We start from the raw sequence: 19,381 nt of genomic DNA on the forward strand, positions 1-19,381 counted from the left end.
GGTGGTAGGGGGGAGGAGTTCACCCAAAGGCTTGGTATGCATGCATATTAAGCATAACCCAACGGACACATACACATCCCCCGGGAGAGTGATGGCATGGGGGGGGGGGTAATCAAGGGAAGGACACATATGTAATACCTTAATCAATAAAGAAAAAAAAGAATCAACCAATGAATACGTAAATAAGTAGAACAAATCAATGCTTCTCTCTCTCTCTCTCTCTCTCTCTCTCTTTCTCTCTCTCTCTCTCTTTCTCTCTCTCTCTCTCTCTCTCTCTCTCTCTCTCTCTCTCTCTCTCTCTCTCTCTCTCTCCATCTCCCCCACTCCTCTTCCCTCCTCAAATCAATTTTTTTAAAGAAGTAAGGATTTATTAAGAAGATGGTGCCATGCCCGGAGTAAATCATTAGTCATGGTGACTAATGGAGTTTGGGTCGTGGTTTCCACTGATGGGCTGGCACTAGGGTAGGGATAGTTGATCATTGCAACTGGTCCTAATGTCAGCTTTGGCATCGCTTTGTCTGGTTTCACGAGGATGCAGTCAGTGGGGTACTTCGGGAGCTGAAACACAACTAGCTGTTATCTCTAGTTTGACCAGAACTCTGAACCTGTGGTCAAAAGACCCAAGACTTTATTCCTAGGACTATTGGATGCTGACCAGAACCTCATGGTCCTGAGGGCTTAATGATTAATTAAGCAAGGAAGAGGGAGGTGGGTAAGTCTGGGTACTAGGTGAGGCCAGTTTGAGTCAAAGGAAAAAAAAATCAAAATAAAGGGCAGATGAAAGAAAATAAGGTTCCTGTGTGGTTACACTTTAAAATTCAAGGAATCAAAAATAATGTTCTATCTTCACAAGAAACCAGCAATTTATCCTTAAGGACTAAGATGCAGCAGGAAGCTGGATGCACAGACTAAGGCAAGATTTCACATGAGTTTTCTCATAGGAAAGGAATGGCAAGACTCACCACTCTGCAATAAAGACTAAAGAATCAGGGGATAAAAAACTCGGTTACCACCAAACAGTCAATGGGGTCCAGGGAGAACCTCTGGCTAAGAGTGATTACATCATCATGCTACCAATAACCCCTGCTGTGTCCTACAAATCAGTAAACATTCTGCAAGATTTAGTCATGTTTCCTATCTGGTAAATTACTCTAAAAAGGCTTATTTCAATCCTATGATCCCTAGAAATATTCCAATAACTCTTAAGAGCCACCTCTATTGGATGCTGACCAGAACCTCATGGTCCCGAGGGCTTAATGATTAATTAAGCAAGGAAGAGGGAGGTGGGTAAGTCTGGGTACTAGGTGAGGCCAGTTTGAGTCAAAGGAAAAAAAAATCAAAATAAAGGGCAGATAAAAATATTTGATGGATTAATTTCAAAGTTACCATTCTCATTTCACAATTGTGTTCCAAAAATATTCCATGGTAACACATGAAGGTTCTGATACTGTATCCCCTCTTCCTTTGTAGGAAACCAGACCCTTTAGGAACCATGCAACTACCACAGCCGGACGCAGAGCCGAGTCACACAGCACAGGTTTGGGGAAACCTAATCCTGCACATAACGGGGTTTAACGTAAGTCAAAACCACTTTTCCAAGGTGAGACAATGATCCCATTTGACAATACTAATCAAGATACAGAGCCAACATCTGCTAGACAACTAGGATATGACGTTCTCAGACACCTGACAAAAAAATCTTTAGAGAAACAACACAAGGTGCCCTCCCCCTCAATTGTAAAATAAGGCTATGACTTTCAGTAAGCATATGGCATATATTGTCTTTCTGATACTATGAACTTTTATACTCTAGTCACTATGACACTCTTTGGCTGCCACTGTTTTCTTTTAAATCTGAAAGTACAAAACAGTGAAATTATGACTAAAATTTTCAATATTTTCAAATTCTCTCTCAATTAGCATTAATGATATAAGTACATAGAAAGAAAGGGTAAAAAGTAAAAACATGGTAACAAATGACCCAAAAACAATTTGTACTAGAGGCCCGGTGCACGAATTCGTGCATGGGTGGGGTCCCTCGGCCTGGCCAGCGATTGGGGTCATTGGGGCTGTGAGAGGTTGGCCGGCTAGGGTGGGGCTGCGGGAGGTTGGCTGTGAGTGCGCACTGACCACCAGGGGGCAACTCCCGCATTGAGCATCTGCCCCCTGGTGGTCAGTGCACATCACAGCGACCGGTCACTCTGTCGCTTTCGCTTTTATATATAGAGATTTGGCTTTGCAATATTATAAAATTACCTGCTCGAGCACTTCTGGCGTCAGCTTTGAGAAATGGTGCTTTATAATTAAACTAGAGGCCTGGTGCATGAAATTCTGCACGGGAGTGGGGGTCCCTCAGCCTGGCCTGCACCCTCTCCAATCCGGGACCCCTCAGGGGATGTCCAACTGCCTCTCACAATCTGGGACCGCTGGCTCCTAACCACTCGCCTGCCTGCCTGCCTGATTGCCCCTAACCCCCCTGCCTGCCTGATCACCCCTAACTGCTCCCCTGTTGGCCTGATCGCCCCTAACCACCTCTGCCTCACCCCACACTCGGGACCTAGGATTCCCTCCTCTGGCCAGTCACAGGCACCTGGGACCCGGGCTTCCCTCCCTCTGACCAACTGCAGACACCCAGGACCCAGGCCGGCTTTGCCTAGGCCGGCCGCAGGCGCCCAGGACTGCGGGGCGGGCGGCTTGTCCCACTCCCAGGCTGCAGCCTGGCTGGTCCCCATTCCTTTCTCATGAGCTCATTTGTGCCTGGCTGGTCCCCATTCCTCTCTTCCCAGTGTTGAGTGTCTGAGCCATTATGGCGTGAGGGCATGACGACCAGTTGCATATTGGCTCTTTATTATAGAGGATGCTATACCTGTATAAATATGGTTTGTTTCTCCATAGTACATGGACCTGTGTGTGAGTGATCTTTAGTACAAAAAAACACCAGGCTTGCAACATTACAGTTGTTCTCCCTATAATTTGTTGGAAGTCAAGGAGTGTAACTCCTGAGAGTGGATAAGGAAGACAAATGAAGAGGCAGACAGAAAACCCACAAGAGAATGACACATATTTCAACCCACCACATTAACATTAGGGCTAATCAGCTTCCATTACCATGCCAAAGATTAGCTTCCGTTTTCCTACTGCTACACGGATCCTAATTCCAGATGTCAGGATCAGAGGGAAAGACATAGCCCAACTTCCCCTTAACCTGGATGTGACAAGCAGCATCCTCTCCAAGCATCATCGTGCACTAACCATCCACCACTCTGTGCTAGGAACAGGCAGGAAGAGGCTGGAGGTTGTGGGAAAGGTGAGAAAGGGTAACTTTGTGCCTTGGGCTCCGTGGAGATCCACTATGAGCTCAACTGGCACATCCCTGCTCAACCCACAGCTGAACTGGCAACAGCAAAAAGATGCTCCCATGTATGGCCCATTCTGTGCCAGCTACAATGCGGTGGTGTTCTTGAAGCCCTAGGTCTATAAATCTGGGACATGTAATCAGAAGCCCATCAATTACAGATTCAAATTTAGACCAAACTGATAAGATCTTGATAATGTACTTAATAAATCTGGGAAATGTTTACCTATTATTTACATTGACTTTAAAACCATTTCTTGAACCCACCACATACCGAAAGGGCATCATAACCTACCTCCATTGGTCCTATTTGGTTGCTGATCTGGAGTTTGGGCTTGAGGTGAATAACACTGTTGCTGCTGGTAACTATTTGAAGGGAAATACTGGGAACTGGGGCTCCTCCTACATTCCCGAATGCTGGAGAAAGTCTGTGAATGGGGGATTCCTCTTTGGAAGGGTGAACATCTTGGAAGACGGGGCTGAGGTGGTGGCAAATGGTCAAATTCTTCCTCATCCTCTAAACTGAATCGATCATATTCTTGATCACTACATGTCCCTTTCTTTCCTGAACTCAATGACACACTGGAACTGTGTCTTGACACGGATGCTGACGTGGAAGCATAATCTTGCCTGAGACCTAAAAAATAATAAGAAATAGTATTATCATTAGACACATTTCAATCTAGCAAAAATTAAGTTCAAATATTAGAGGAAATTTTGTGCCAAATGATTCAGAGACCCATTATCGTGTTCTTAGTTTATTAAAATATTAGACTATTCTGTTTTGCAAAAAGATTGCCACAATTGCAGTGAAAATTAAATATAGTACCTACTGCTATAATTTATCAATCAATGTCTGGCAATTTCCCCAAATGATCCCTGCTGAGCTCCAGAGATACGTACTTAGGAAGGCTGCTTAGGAAATAGTATTCATCATCATTATAAATTGTTTGCTATGAGTTAGGCCATTAATCAAATCTCTGCCCAAGCAGGAACTCCTCCTGCTCCCCACTCCAATTCTCAAACCAGCGCAAAGTTCAAAATCTGTGGTACACGTATGTATTTTCTAACAAGGCCGCCTCTTTCATTCTTTTTATTCTTTTTCAAAGCATAGTGACATTTCAATATCGCAATGGTTTGGGGTCATCCTAAATGATAACTACCTAAAAATAGTAAACTTAAGTTTCTAGTTATTCATCTCATTGCCAAGACCACAATTTTTTTTAAAGCAGTCTATCCTTAACTACTTAACATCTGAAAACTGACATCTAATCTTTTAGCCATATAGATGTAGAGTTAGTGTTAGTTTACTGTTACTGAATAATGACCAAAAATAATCACTTTTCCGTCAACATGTATCTTATTAAATTCTGCATGAGCATTACCATGTTTCTTATAGTAGCCTTGACTAATTCTGAAACCAGGAAATAGTTACGCTTAAATGATAGTTGGCTGTTTCTACTTATGTTGACCTGAAAAGATAACTGCAAAACAAGCCTAGCCAGGTTCTGTGATCTACATTGTATTGTGCCTTTTTCTGCCATAAATGTCCTTGAAGCATTCACTCCCAGATTATTTATTGTAACTTTATTGCAGAACCAGGGATAAACTGTCCCATTTCCAATGATCTTCTCTTCCATAATTATTCTGAAAAGTATACCAATGCATTTAACTGATTTTTTTTATTGATAACTATAGACTCACATGAAGTTCTAAAGAAATAAGACAGGGTTCTCTTGTGCACTTTGCCCAGTTCTCCCAATGATAACATTTTGCAAAATTACAGAATAACATGATGACCAGAACACTGGCAGTGACACAAAGCCATCTTAGGTGTTTCCGGGTCTACTCATGCATGCTTGTATGTGTTAGTATTAAGTTTTCTACATTTTACTACCTGTAGGATCAGTGTCTACCACCAGTGTCAAAATACTGAACAAACAGTTCCAAAACCCCCAGAAATACCTTGTGTTGCCCTTTATACCACATCCACCTTCCTCCTGAGGACCAACACCGTACCCCTAACCCTAGTGACCCACAAAACTGCCCACTTTTAAGATTTTTGTCAACCCAAAATGTCATATAAATGGAACTATCCTATTTAATAAAAGAGAAACATGGTAATTAGCCGTACCTCCGCTACCCTTCCCATTGGCTAATCAGGGTGATATGCAAATTAACTGCCAACCAAGATGGCGGCCGGAAGCCAGGCAGCTGACGCGAACAGGGAGGCTTGCTTGCTTCAGTGACGGAGGAAGCCAAGCTTCCCCGCCTGCCTTGCCGGCCTCTGAGCGGAAACTCTAAGAAACATTGTAACAAATATAGAAGCTAAACCAAACCCCAGAAACCTGCTTTAGTCAGCCAGGCTTCAGCCAGCAGGACCGCAACATTGTTTCAAATACAGAAGGTAAACAAAGGCCAGAAACCTGCTTTCAGCAGCCGAGGCCTCAGAGCTGGAGCCAGCCTCAGAGCTAAAGCTGGCCCAGAATAAAAAAAAGAAAAGAAAAAAAGGACAGGTTGGGAGCTTCAGTCACCTGCCAGCCTGAAAACGGCCCTCAGCCCCTCACCCAGCCTGGCCAGGCACCCCAGTGGGGACCCCCAACCTGATCCAGGACACCCTTCAGGGCAAACCAGCCGGCCCCCACCATGCACCAGGCCTCTATCCTATATAGTAAAAGGGTAATATGCCTCCCAGCACCGGGATCAGCGGAGCCGCAAGGCCTCCCGGCACCGGGATCAGCATGACAGGGGGCAGCGCCAAAACCCCCTGATCACCCTGAGGCTCTGTGAGTGACAGAGGGCGGGGCCACAACCTCCCTATCTGCCCTGTTCTGTTCGTGACAGGGGAAGGCACCCCAACCCCTGATCAGCCCTGCTCTGTGCCTGATAGGGGGGAGCTCCCCAACCCCAATGATCACCCTGTGGCTCTGTGTGTGACGGGGTGGAGCCACTCCCGGCGGCCATCAGCCCTGCCCTGAGTGTGACAGGGGGGAGTGCCCCAACCCCCTGATAGCCCTGCTTTGTGCCTGATAGGGGGGAGCTCCCCAAACCCCTGATCGCCCTGCTGTGTGTGTGACAGGGGGCGGTGCCCCAACTCCTCTATCGGCCCTACTCTGTGAGTGACAGGGGGAAGCTCCTCAACCCCCTGATCCGCCCTGATCTGTGCGTGACAGGGGGGAGCTCCCCAACCCCCTGATCGGCCCTGCTCTGTGTGTGACAGGGTACGGAGCCCCAACCCCCCTGATGGGCCCTGCTCTGTGCATGACAGGGGGCAGCGCCCAAACCCCCGGATCCACCCTGCTCTGTATGTGACAAGGGGCGGTGCCCCAACTCCCTATTGGCCCTACTCTGTGAGTGACAGGGGGGAGCTCCTCAAGCCCCTGATCGGCCCTGCTCTGTGTGTGACAGGGTATGGAACCCCAACCCCCTTGATGGGCCCTGCTCTGTGCATGACAGGGGGCAGCACCCCAACCCCCTGATTGGCCCTGCTCTGTGCGTGACAGGGGGTGGTGCCGCAACCTCCCTATCGACCCTGCCTTGAGTGTGACAGGGGGCGGTGCCCCAACCCCCCAATCGGCCCTACCCTGAGCGTGACTGAGGGTGGCATCGCACCTCCCGATCCGCCCTGCTCTGTGCATGACAGGGGGCGGCGCCCCAACTTCCCAATCGGCCCTGCTCTGAGCCCGACCAGGGCTGCACCTAGGGATTGGGCCTGCCCTCTGACACCCGGGAGCAGGCCTAAGTCAGCAGGTCGTTATCTCCTGAGGGGTCCCAGACTGCGAGAGGGCACAGGCTGGGCTGGGGGACCCCCCCCCCTCCCCTCGAGTGCACAAATTTTTGTGCACCGGGCGTCTAGTATAAATATAAAAGCCAAGCGACCGGAATGACCCGAACAACCGGTTGCTATGACGCACACTGCGGGGCCAGCCAGCCAACCTCCCACATCCCCTCCCCCCTGCCAGCCTGGCCCAATCAGCTCCCATCAGGGCAGGCTGGCCAGACTCCACCCATGCACAAATTTGTGCACCAGGCCTCTAGTCCTATCTAATAAAGAGGGAATATGCTAATTGACCCTCATGCCATTGCAAAGAAGGCGGCGTCCACAGCCAATAAGGAGGGAATATGCTAACTGATTGCCCCACCCTCAAAATGGCAGTGCCCACAGCCAATAAGGAGGGAATATGCTAATTAACTGTCCCTCCCTCAAAGATGGTAGCGCCCACAGCCAATAAGGAGGGAGTATGCTGACTGCCACGCCCTCAAAGATGGCGGCGCCCAGTCTCCTCAGCCCCGCCGGGGTGCCTGTCTCTAGAGTCCCCCAGTCCCCTCAGCACCCCAGCCGCCCAGAGCCGGCCCGAGGCTCAGGTAACCAGGACCGGCTGAGGCTTGTGATGACGGCAGTGACAGCAGCAGAGGTGTGATGGGGTATTGCCTTCCCCTGATCGCTGGGTCGCCTCTTGCCCCTGAGGGCTCCCAGACTGTGAGAGGGGGCAGGCCGGTCTGAGGAATCCCCCTCCTCCAGTGCATGAATTTTCATGCACTGGGCCTCTAGTATAGCATACAACCTCTTGGGATGATCTTTTTTTCACTGAGTATAATTCCCTGTAGATTGATCCATGAGAGTGCATGAATCTATGGTTCATTCCTTTTTATTGGTGAATATTGCTCCAGGACATGCAGGTACCACTGTCTGATTAACAATTCCCCTACTGAGACATCTCAGTTCATTCCAGGTTTTGGCTTTTACAAACAGCTACTGCGAATGTTCAGTACAGGTTTTTGTGTGAACACAAATTCCCACTGCTCTGTGATAAACGCCCAGAGTGAAACATGCTGGGCCTTGTGGAAATCATGGGTTTGATTTTAAAGAAACTGTCAAACTGTTTCCACAGTGGCCATCCTAGCAACGGTCTTTGTGTCAGTGCATTTTGATCAGAACATGTCCTAACACCTTACGATGCTCATGAGAATGTGAGAAGCATTAACTGCTCCACCTACAAAGCAGGACAGAGTATGAGAGAAAGGACCTAAGTGTGTGCCCATTACTGGGAAAAAATACCTGAAAACTCCCCATGCCCTCACAGTTCTAGTAGAAGCCCCTAGTTTAAAAATGTGTTCTGGTCTAAAAAAAACCAAACAGACGTACTTTCTTCTTGCAGACGAGCCATGATCTGCACGTCAGTGAGGTCCTGTAGCTTGTACCCCATGGAGATGGAGTCGTCCTCCAGTTCTGAAGTGCTCAGCTCACTGTCTATAGACGACTGGGGACTGAGAGGGGAGCCCCTGGAGGTGTAACCTAAAAACAAAGCATGTAGGTTTATTGTTTAGACTAAAGAACTGATATCTATTTATGCTTTATAATTCATGTTATCAACAATCGCCAGTTTCTGCCCTGTTTTCATGTCACCAAAAAGCGACCAATACAAACTGTAAAGAAGAGAGATCTCCTGTTGTTGTTTTTTTACCATAATAACAAAAGAAATCACTAATGCCATTAGATAAGCATATATCTAAATGCATTGTATAAGTACATGTCCATGTTCACTTTAATTAATAATCAGATATGCTTCTCTCAGTAGTAATTATATTTTAAAATTAAAATTTAATCCAGTCCATTTTTTAAACAGTTACAAACAATAGTGTTACAAATAAGTAAGGAAATCACATATAAAAAGCACACATACATACACAGAAACATTTACAAAACCTGTGAAACTGAGTGTAGAGCAGTCAGGAGACTGGCAGACACTCATGAGAGTGAAAAAGCAACGGCTCGAGATAAGAGAACAAGGAAGATAGGACCCACGGGGAGAAAGCTGCAGGAGTGGAATCTTCATCTCATAAAGAGCAACTATGTCTATTTTCTATGTAGCCCTGGCTGCATAAAAAGCTACAATGAAAAGCTAAAATAATTTAAAAGAACAAGATATAAATTCTTCTATTTTTGAATCTTAATAAAAAGCACTAAATTGTTTGACATTTCATTTTAAAAGCACACTGGGCACTTGGAAACACATTAACTATATACACATATTGTTGACAACAAGGGCAGACCGCCGACCACACACAACTGAGAGCAGATTAATGGTGTTAAAGTACAAATTAACATTAGCCTATTTCATATCCAAGGTAAGTGTGCAAAAAAACTCTCCATGTGATAAGATTACTCTCAAGCTTTTCAAGATGGATATTTAAGCTGTGTTTAGTAACTAAACGACAAGAAAGCAAGCAGCTAGTCGAGAAGTTGAAACATTACCTGTTCTTTCAGGTGTTAGTATTGCTTTATTTGAGGTTTTAGAGAAGCTGGGAGTATTAATGCCATTGCTATAAGGGCTGAGTCTTGCAACAGGACTATAAGGAAAAGCCAGGGAGACATTTGAAGAGAAGAGACTCCGCCATCGGCTGGCTGTCACAGAAGCAGAAATAAAGAGCAGCAGTTAGCAACATGGAAGCAGAATATGACTTGTCAGAGGAAGGAAAGGAAGCGGTTAAAAAAAAAAAGAAAAGACAAAAAAGCAACTTTTCATCAGAATAAGTTAACTGACTTCTATTTACCTAAGGGAAAAGTATGTTTTTAAAAAAGGCAATTTGTGAATGAAGGTCATATGTATACCTCCTTTAAGAAGCAGTAAATCAGTCTCACCTTGATTAAAGCCAACATGCCCATATATTAAGGAAAATTTGTTTTGAAAAACTCAAAAAAACTTACCATCTTTACAAACTGTGGGAAATGTTCTTAATATTAGCCATACACAGTCTTATGTTCTTCCTAAGGTTAATTTTTCAACCCATTTAGTATCAGAAAATATTGATAACATTTTTTATAAAACTTAGTAAATTATGGAAGAAACTTGAAGTGACTCTTGTGTTTCTGAATGGCCTCGAGTCCAAACAAGACTTTTGCCAAAGTGATACAAAAATCACAGGAGGGTACAGATAGCAAAATTTAATGGCTGCTAGTTTTGATGGCAAGTATAGAGACTAATTGGTGATCTATTGGATTTTTCCTTTTTATAAAAATATTTCCCAAATTTCCATATTGAACATATACTATTCCTATAACATCTAAAGGTAGAATTATACATATTACTTTCATACTATAAAATAAGGAACAAAAAAGAATTTTACCTGTAATGGTTAGATAATCTAATGTTTACATTAACTCCCCTGGCTAATTAGTGTGTTTCCCTCCTCCAAAATTACCAAGCCCTTGTTACTTTCTAAGTGCTTGGGATCATGAAAAAGACCCCAAACTGTAAGTCACATGAAACATCACTTCTTCTCCCTTCAAGGAATACAAATTACTGCACTAGTCAAAATCCACTTTCCTAAAAAGTAACCATTTAGGCATGTACACAAGCAAGATGAGAAAAATAAATAAAAAGTACAAATTTGGTTAAACTTCACCTTTAGGCAATAAATAGGTTTATATTTTCTGGAAATTTGACAAAATTTGAAAAACGTACAAAAAGGACTGTTTTGAAATGTGTTCCCCAAATCACTTTTAATAAGCAATGCTAATGAGCAAACAGTTGGCAAGTATTTAAAAATGGGCATCGGGGTAGAAAGATAGAAACCATGGGAAGTAGTTTGTCAAGCAAATAATCAGCTCCAAAATTGGGATTTTTAAGACCCTAGGTTATTTTTTAAAACGCAAAATGTTTCCTTTTATTTCAGCATTTCAGTAAGCACTGTTGAGATTTAAATACCATCCCTTTACAACAACTACATAAAAAAATATCTTTTCCTCACGTAGGTGAAAGAACTAGGCAAGAAAGTGTCTACATTCACTGTGATTATGCTTTCAGAATTTGTAAGTTTCATGGGGGGGGGGGGGGGGATACTCCGTGAAGCCCAGTTCCTAATTGACACCAATCATGTCACGTATCCAACATGTAATTAACTGTGGTTAAGCTGAGCCAGAGCAGAGATGTGTGGAGTGGGCCACTCCCAGCTCCTTACCTTCTGGGTATGTAAACTTGATCCCAAAATACACTGAAAAATAGGGGTTAATATGCAACACACACGTGGTAGCTGTTCTCACAGCTTCAATCTCCATTACTCGAAGTTTCTCATTAAAAATTCTATGTTAAAAGGAATCAATAGTTCTTTGTGACTGCTAACTTGCTGAACAGATAATGTTATTTTATACCAGTCTGATCACTCGCCAGGCAAATTACAGTGACCGCGTGTTGTCACCCACAGATGCAGACAAATTCGCATGCCAAGTAAACAGCATTCATCGCTCTGCACAGTAACCACTGTGACCAGCCTCCCAGCACAATGGCACAATGATTGTGACTATGACAGCAAGAGCCCAACCAAGCACACAATTAGCATCTATTGCAAGAGAGAATGCTGCGCATTGTCCCTTGGCATGGAGGCTTTTAAGAAGAGGGAGGAGCATTACTGTGGAGGCAAGCTAAGAAAGCAACCATGCTACATTAGTGCCAAGGTTGCGGCGGAGGAGAGGAGAAGGAAGTGGAAACCTGCACATCCTACTTATTCTTTGTGTAGCGGAAGAATTGTAACAGGAAGCATTTTTACAGAAAATAAAACAAAAAGAACTTTTCACAGGGCAATTTTGTTTTTCAACAAATTAATTTAATGTGTTTTTTATATATATAAGGGCATTAAACTTTTTGAGAGGTCCAATGATGATCAAAATTATCCTACGAAAGACTAAAAGAGAAAATGGGTGATAAACTTCTGAACAGCAGTATTTTCCTGGACTCCTACACCAAAGTTCTAGCTATGAGTAAAGGGCTTCTCATACTTGGAGGGGGCATGAGTATGTATTTTTCATTTAATTGCAACCCCTGGAATAGCAGAGAGGTGGGCCCAAACATAAGGATATAAATTTCATACCACACATGGCAAGGTTTTCTTTCCCAAATGCCTTGTTAAACTGCCTCTCAGAACACTGCTTTCTCTGCATTGTACTGCAACTTCCCGAAGACTCTCACCACCTCTCACCAGTTACTGCAACCTGTTCCTCAATGAACTCTCAGCCACAGCACTGCCCTCACCAAGACTGTCTGAACATCACTACCAAAGCTGTGCTAGTCATATATTATTTTTTTAATTCTTTATTGCTGATGTATTACAGATGTCCCTCTTTCCCTCTCTCATTGCCCATCCACCTGGCTCCTGTCCCACCCCAGGCCTTCACCACACTATTGTCTGTGGCCATGGGCTATGCAGATAAGTTCTTTGGTTAATCTCTTCCGGCCCTCCCTCCTCCTTTCCCTCTGAGATTTGTCAGTCTCATCCATGTTTCCATCTCTGGTTTATTTTGTTCATCATTTTATTTTGTTCATTAGATCCCACATATAAGTGAGGTCATGTGATGCTTGTCTTTCTCTGCCTGGTTTATTTCACTTAGCATAATACTCTCCAGGTTCCTCCATGCTGCCTCAAAGAGTAAGAGATCCTTCTTTTGTACAGCTGCATAGTATTCCATTGTGTAAGTGTACATATCTTTTTTATCCACTCACCCACTGATGGGCACTTGGATTGTTTCCAGATCTTCGCTATTGTAAATAACACTGCTATGAACATAGGGGTGCATATATTCTTTCTGACTGGTGTTTCAGATTCTATTCTTTTAACTCCTACTTTCTTCCATTAAGTACTGCAGTGGCTTTTCATCAAATACAAGCTTTTAAAGGTACTCACTGGCACTCTTATCTATTGCCATGTATTCCATGTCCACCTTTAGAGTGTTTCTGAAACATACTCATATATGCATAACCCATGGACACAGACAATAGGGTAGTGAAGGCCTGGGTGGGAAGGGGGGTGGCTAGAAAAGGTCAATGGTGGGAAAAGGGGACATATGTAATACTTTCAACAATAAATATTTAAAATGAAAAGTTCAAAAGATGTAAAAATAATAATTATATACTAGTAGTTTAAGCTTTCTAACTTTGTCTCCCTTGCCTAATGAGCATTTCCTATTAAGATAAATGTTGTAAATTACTAAGTTGTACAATTGTTAAGATTTTGAACATATTCAACATTTATTGATTGTATACTGTGTGCCAGACATTGTGTCCATTAGGTACTGAACTAGCTGTTTGTACTATGAGAAGAAAAAATGAAAACAACTGACTCTAGAACATGTTAGAATGTTGCTTTATTTTTAACTCTTTTAGGTTGATGTAATACTGACCTTTTGATAAGATTTTCATTTCAATCAGTTATTTTTCCTTGTACTTGTATTATCTACTGCTTTCTTAAGTTTGATTTTGAGTACCTGCAGGGACTACACAACAAAAACTTGAATATTTATTATATTCACTACAAGTCTAGGCAAAGATGATCAAGACATGATAGGAATGTCATTGCTTCTTAAAATGTTGTGTGTGTGTGTGTGTGTGTGTGTGTGGCCAAAAGAATAATTTTCAGTGTGGAGAATTAAAGAAATTTAGATTCTTTCTTAAACGTATCATGTCACCTGGCCTTTGTGATTTTTTTTATCACTTGATAGTATCATCACTGGAGCATTTATCAAGTCCATTTTGGAAGGTACTACTTTGCTTAATGATGTACAAAAATATCTACATAGATATGTTATTTTTCAGGCCAGGCAACTTTGAAGATGTATAGACAATAAATTAATAGACCTTTAGACACTCTCAGCAAATGTTTTCTGTAAAGGGGCAGCTAGTAAATATTTCAGGTTTGCTGGCCACATGGTCTTTGGTGTAACTACTCAACTCTGCCATCACAGCATTACAGCAACCGCAGACAATCCAGAAATGAAGGAACATGGCTATGCTCCAGTAAAACTTTAGTTATACAGAATGAGAGTTGAATTTCATAAAAAGTATGGGCCATGAAATATTCTTTTGTTTTCAACCACTTAATAATGTGAAAGGGCCATACAAGAATAGGCATAAGGCCAGATATGGCTGTAGTTTTCCAACCTCTGGACTAACATACAGGCCAATTTTATGACATTCACTCTGAAACATGCACAGGATTAGCATTTTAGTGCAAGGGTATATGTCAGGTGTTGAGACATTACAATGATGGCCGATAGCATACTTCTTCACTTCTTTACTGCAATTTTTCATAACATTCTTGTAATAAAAGACCAAGAAGAGACACTAGACTGAGAATGCAGATAACCAGAGCTCCACTCTGAAAGTTGGAGCTTGACAAGGTAGCATCTTAGTGTTGAAGTGTTCTCATTTGAAAAAAGGTGTTTGTCAGAGGGTAATAAGCAAGCCTTTGGTAAATATTCAGACAAGTTTGCAGCATGCATTCTCAAACTATAAAGCAGTTATTAAAAACTACTTAAAAGTTACAGCAAGTTGTAGCAAAAATCCTATATAATAAAACCCTAATATGAAAATCAACTGGTCGCTATGATACACACTGACCACCAGGGGACAGACGCTCAACGTAGGAGCTGCCCCTGGTGGTCAGTGCACTCCCACAGGGGGAGCGCTGCTCAGCCAGAAGCTGGGCTCACTGGAAAGCACAGCGGCAGTGGCATTGGGAGCCTCTCCCACCTCCACGACAGCACTAAGGACCCCTCGGGGGTTTTGGACTGCAAGAGGTTGTGCATTGGGCCTCTAGTTTTCTATAAATACTGAGGAAAAATGTTCTAGAAGCTAAGTGGGAAAAAGTGTGCAGACATTTTCCATGCTTTCACTTCTTCTAATTCTTAGGTAGCTTAACCTGTCCTCTCAAAATAAAATGGGCACGCTTTTTCTATTATATCTTTTTTCTAAGTATAGTTGACCTGCAATATTAGTTTCAGGTGTACATCATCGTGGTTAGACTTTTATATAATTTACAAAGTGAGTCCCCCAATAAGTCTACTACGCACCTGGCACCATACATAGTTATTACAATATTATTGACTATATTCCCTATGCTGTTTTTTTACATACCCAGGACTATTTTTATAATTGGCAATTTGTACTTCTTAATCCCTTCACCTTTTTCACCCAGCCTCTCAACCCCCTCCCATCTGGCAACCATCAGTTTGTTCTCTGTATCTGAGTCTGTTTCTGTTTTGTTTATTTTATTCTTTAGATTATACATATAAGTGAAATCATATGGTTTTGCCTCTCTCTAACTTATTTCACTTAGAATGATGCCCTCTAGGTCCGTCTATGTGGTCACAAATGTTAAGATTTCATTCTTTTTCATGGCTGGGTAATAGTCCATTGTACATATGTACCACATGTCTATTGATGGGCACTTAGGTTGCTTCCACATCTTGCCTATTGTAAATAATGTTGCAATGAACATGGGGTACGTATATCTTATCTAGACTTAGTCTTTCCTCAGATGTTACCAACTCAGTGGCAAACTAAGGAACCTTGATTTTTAACAATTAATCAAATGAGGTCAACTGTTCTCACTTATTTATCCAAAGATTATCTCAGAGGAAACAAATGTCCCAAATGCCACATTTTTCAGAAATATGGTTTCTTCAAAACCACAGACCCAGTTCAAACCTTTGCCTCTTTACCAGAGTCCCGGAAAGTAAGGGAAAAGAAAGCAAGGAGAAAGTAACAAACCTTCAATTCTTCTGCTTTTATTTTCTCTTTATACAACAGGTAGGCAGCCCTCAATTCTAATTCAAACAATTAGAGGAATTTAACTACATGGCCCAGCGTGCTCTGAGATCAGTGAAGGATGGGAGACATCAATTCTTTTAATACTTTTTCTTCTCCCTTATACGGGCAGGACGTTTCATGCAGACACAGCATTTTAACCTAAACCACAAACCAGCAGGGCAGAAAGACTTTAATTTTCACAACTAGCCTTTCTAGTATAAACTTCCTAGGTGGTCATATTACATCTTTACATACCTAGATCCTACAGAAATGCCTGGCCCATAGATGCACTCAGATGTTTGGGCTAAGCTTCAACAAAGGCAAAGATAGTATTTTACTGGTTCACTTCTATAAACTCTGCAGGCTGAGGTACAAGTTCTCTGGAGAGGCTACACGTTTACTTTAAGTAAGCATGACTGACTTGGCTGCAAACTGAGCAAGCCCCCTGTCATAGTAACATATGGCTTGCAGCTTATCTGATCCACTATTTTTATGGGGTAAACTTGAGTAGCATTAATTTCCCCATGACCTGATAAATAAGCATATGGGATCTAAGAAGTCCGATTATTTAGAAACAGGTGTTCATAGTGTTCTCTCCCAGGCATACACAAAGTAGAGAGGATTTAACTATTATGCACTTGCCAGTCCATTCATATAAGTAGAATTAAACGATGCTCCTAATTGGTATGCTTAGGGAGTATTTAATTAGGGTGAGTTAGTCATAACCCCCAAGTCTCTCAATCTTCAAATTATAGCTAGAAAAATCTACTGGATTAATTTGAATATTTTCCCACACTTTTAGCTCATTCAGCCTATAATGACCAATGTAATGGTTTAAAATTAGTAACCATGATATATATTCATGTATAATCCAAAACACTGTAGATACTCAATATTTCAATTCCATTAAAAATGTAATAATTTACAAAAATATGACTTCGTACCACCTTTAAGAAATATCTAGTAAAAGAGTTAATATATCCATTTAAATAATACTGAGAACTAATCAAGAAAATCACTTTCAACATTAGGATGAAGTTTTAAAATATATTAATTTTGAGAGTAACTAAGGGATTATATACCTACAATGATTGGCAGATAAATGTCTAGTAAATATTTGGTCAATGAGAGTTACAAAATTTCACCACACAGAGCATTGCTTAATAGCACTTAATCCCTAGGAATCAGAGTTTTAGAATAGTTCTTAATCTGAATTTAATAGGTCAAGTGTTCCTAGGTCTTAACAGTTAAAGCAATCTCGTTGGTTAAAGTGTATAGTCATCATAATTAAAGCATCAAATCTCTTCAACTCAAATCTTAACCAAGACCTCATGTCAAATGTTCGTCTCTCACTGCCACTACTGGATCCTTCTGTGGGTCTTCTCCAATCAGAACATAGTCTAAGAGCAAAGCTGAAAAGTGAGTGTTGGAAAGAGGAAATTCTATGGTTGTCAACTATTTCCACTTAATTGCTGGTCAAAATGAAGAGGAGCTTTAAACACACACGGACCAAATACAGTGGCATCCAGGACCAGAGTGATCTCTATGGCTTCACAGATCATCACCAGACTTCCCACCTGCAGTTAATAAGGGGGATTTTTTAGAAATTTAACTTTAGTAGTAATCACACTTCAAAGGCATGTTTAAAAATTCCCTTTTGTAGGAGCCATTTTCTCCATAGGCCTGACTGCTCAGGCTTAAATAAAATTTAAGGACAGTGAAAATAGCCACAGAATGTGACAAGAGGGTCTGTGTGAAAGTAGTGACTTAACCTGAAAAGAACAAGGGGAAAGAGTGACCTAATAATCTGTCGAGGTTGTGATGCTGTCATGCAGATTCTAGACAGCTGCTTTCAACTGGACTACAGCCACAATGCAGGCTGCGACAGCCAGCTAGAACAGCATCCAAGTTCTACCATGCAATACGAAGTAAGTTAAGAAAGATGCTACAGAATCTATTCTATGAAGGAATCGATAATCTAATTCTAGCTTATCTCCTGTCTCAAAGTAGTGGGTCCCCCCTCCACCCCTGCAAACTAAGGATAGACTAGATAACCAGTAAGAGTCTCCTGACCTTGACTGTACAGTCTAGTAGGAAACCCAAGCCCAGTAGGCTATTGGGATGCACTAGAAGTTCCTGAATAGAAGAGCGATGGAAATGAAATTTGGACAATCTTTTCTATTCTGCACCTCCTGGGCTAACTACTCTCCTTTCAGTGAGGGGCACAACGCATGTGGCTTATACCCAGTGACAGAAAAGGCCTCTGACCCACTAATCTCGGGAGGTGGTGGAATGTAAACATAAATTTAAAAGTTTTGACAAACAAGACACATTTGGGAAGGGGGTCCCTAAAACTAACCACTCTCATTATTTTATTACAATACCTGCACACAGAAGAACATTAAGATATACATAAAAGTCTAAAACAGTCAGACCCACTTTCCAAGAGTTTTGTCTTAGAATTGGGAGGCAATTATATAGTTAGTGTTTATAAGTGTAATTTTAGGTAGACAAACCAACACCACCTTGTTGGTAGCCGGCTCCCCACAGTGGAAAGGTTAGACACTGAGGACACACACACTCTCTTACCTGCCACTTCCATCTCCAGATCTGACAGTTCTAGTTTTACACTGTCGAGGTTTACTGCATTTTCATTCCATTCTATAGTCGCTGTAAAGTGATCAGTAGATGGTAAACCACGTAAATGTGGCTTTTCAGTGTTTTGATATAATAAGTGTCATTCACTGAGGAACTAAATATTGTAAAGGAACCAAGGGAACGAAATGCAACTGTTTGGCACTAGACCCTAACCACTAGGTGAAGTACATGACAAGCTTCAACTCTTTCCTTATTTCCTTTTTATTGGCTTCTCCTGGGTCATCTTGGTGGCCACTGTTCTCTAGATCTCAGGGATTTTTTTCCTTGTACTTTTCCACCATCACAATAGGGTGCACACAAAGTAAAATTTTCTAAATCTTTGCAGAATCAAAATCCCCTTCCATTTGCCCCACAATTTGGGATTTACCTGGGTGCAAAATTATAGTTTGAAAATAACTTCCCTTCAAACTAAAGGAAATATTCATTTTTCGTCTAGCATTCAATATTGCTTATGGAATGTCTGAGGCCTGTTACCACTGTCGATAACCTATTTCTTTCTTTGAACATTTTCAGGATTTTCTCTTTAACTTTAGAAAATCTGAAGTTCAACCAGGATATCTAGGTAGAGATATTTTTTCATCTACCCTAGTTCATTCTGAGGACTTGCCTGTCTTCAGCTCAAGGAGTTTTTCCTTTGTCATTTATTGGTGCTTTCTTCCTCTCAACTATCTGTTTCTGCTTCTAAAACTATTTAAAAATTAGAGTTCTGTATCTGTCCTCCACATCCCCTAACTTCTCTTTTTTTGTCTTTCTTTTTGGGAGATCCCTTTGACTAATTCAGATGAAC

General features: G+C 42.1%; 1 protein-coding gene across 1 annotated transcript in view; it reads right to left on the bottom strand.

The window, feature by feature from the left end:
- Window positions 1-19,381, bottom strand: part of SLAIN1 (SLAIN motif family member 1) — a 63,242-nt gene that overhangs the window by 8,690 nt on the left and 35,171 nt on the right. The window contains exons 4-5 of the mRNA XM_023751730.1: window positions 8,502-8,651; window positions 3,651-3,992 (exon numbers count right to left, since the gene is read on the bottom strand). Coding sequence (XP_023607498.1) covers window positions 3,651-3,992; window positions 8,502-8,651 — 492 coding nt within the window. The remainder of the gene's footprint in view (window positions 1-3,650; window positions 3,993-8,501; window positions 8,652-19,381) is intronic.

Source organism: Myotis lucifugus, unplaced genomic scaffold, assembly GCF_000147115.1.
Source record: "Myotis lucifugus unplaced genomic scaffold, Myoluc2.0 scaffold_24, whole genome shotgun sequence".
Taxonomy (NCBI): Eukaryota; Metazoa; Chordata; class Mammalia; order Chiroptera; family Vespertilionidae; genus Myotis; species Myotis lucifugus.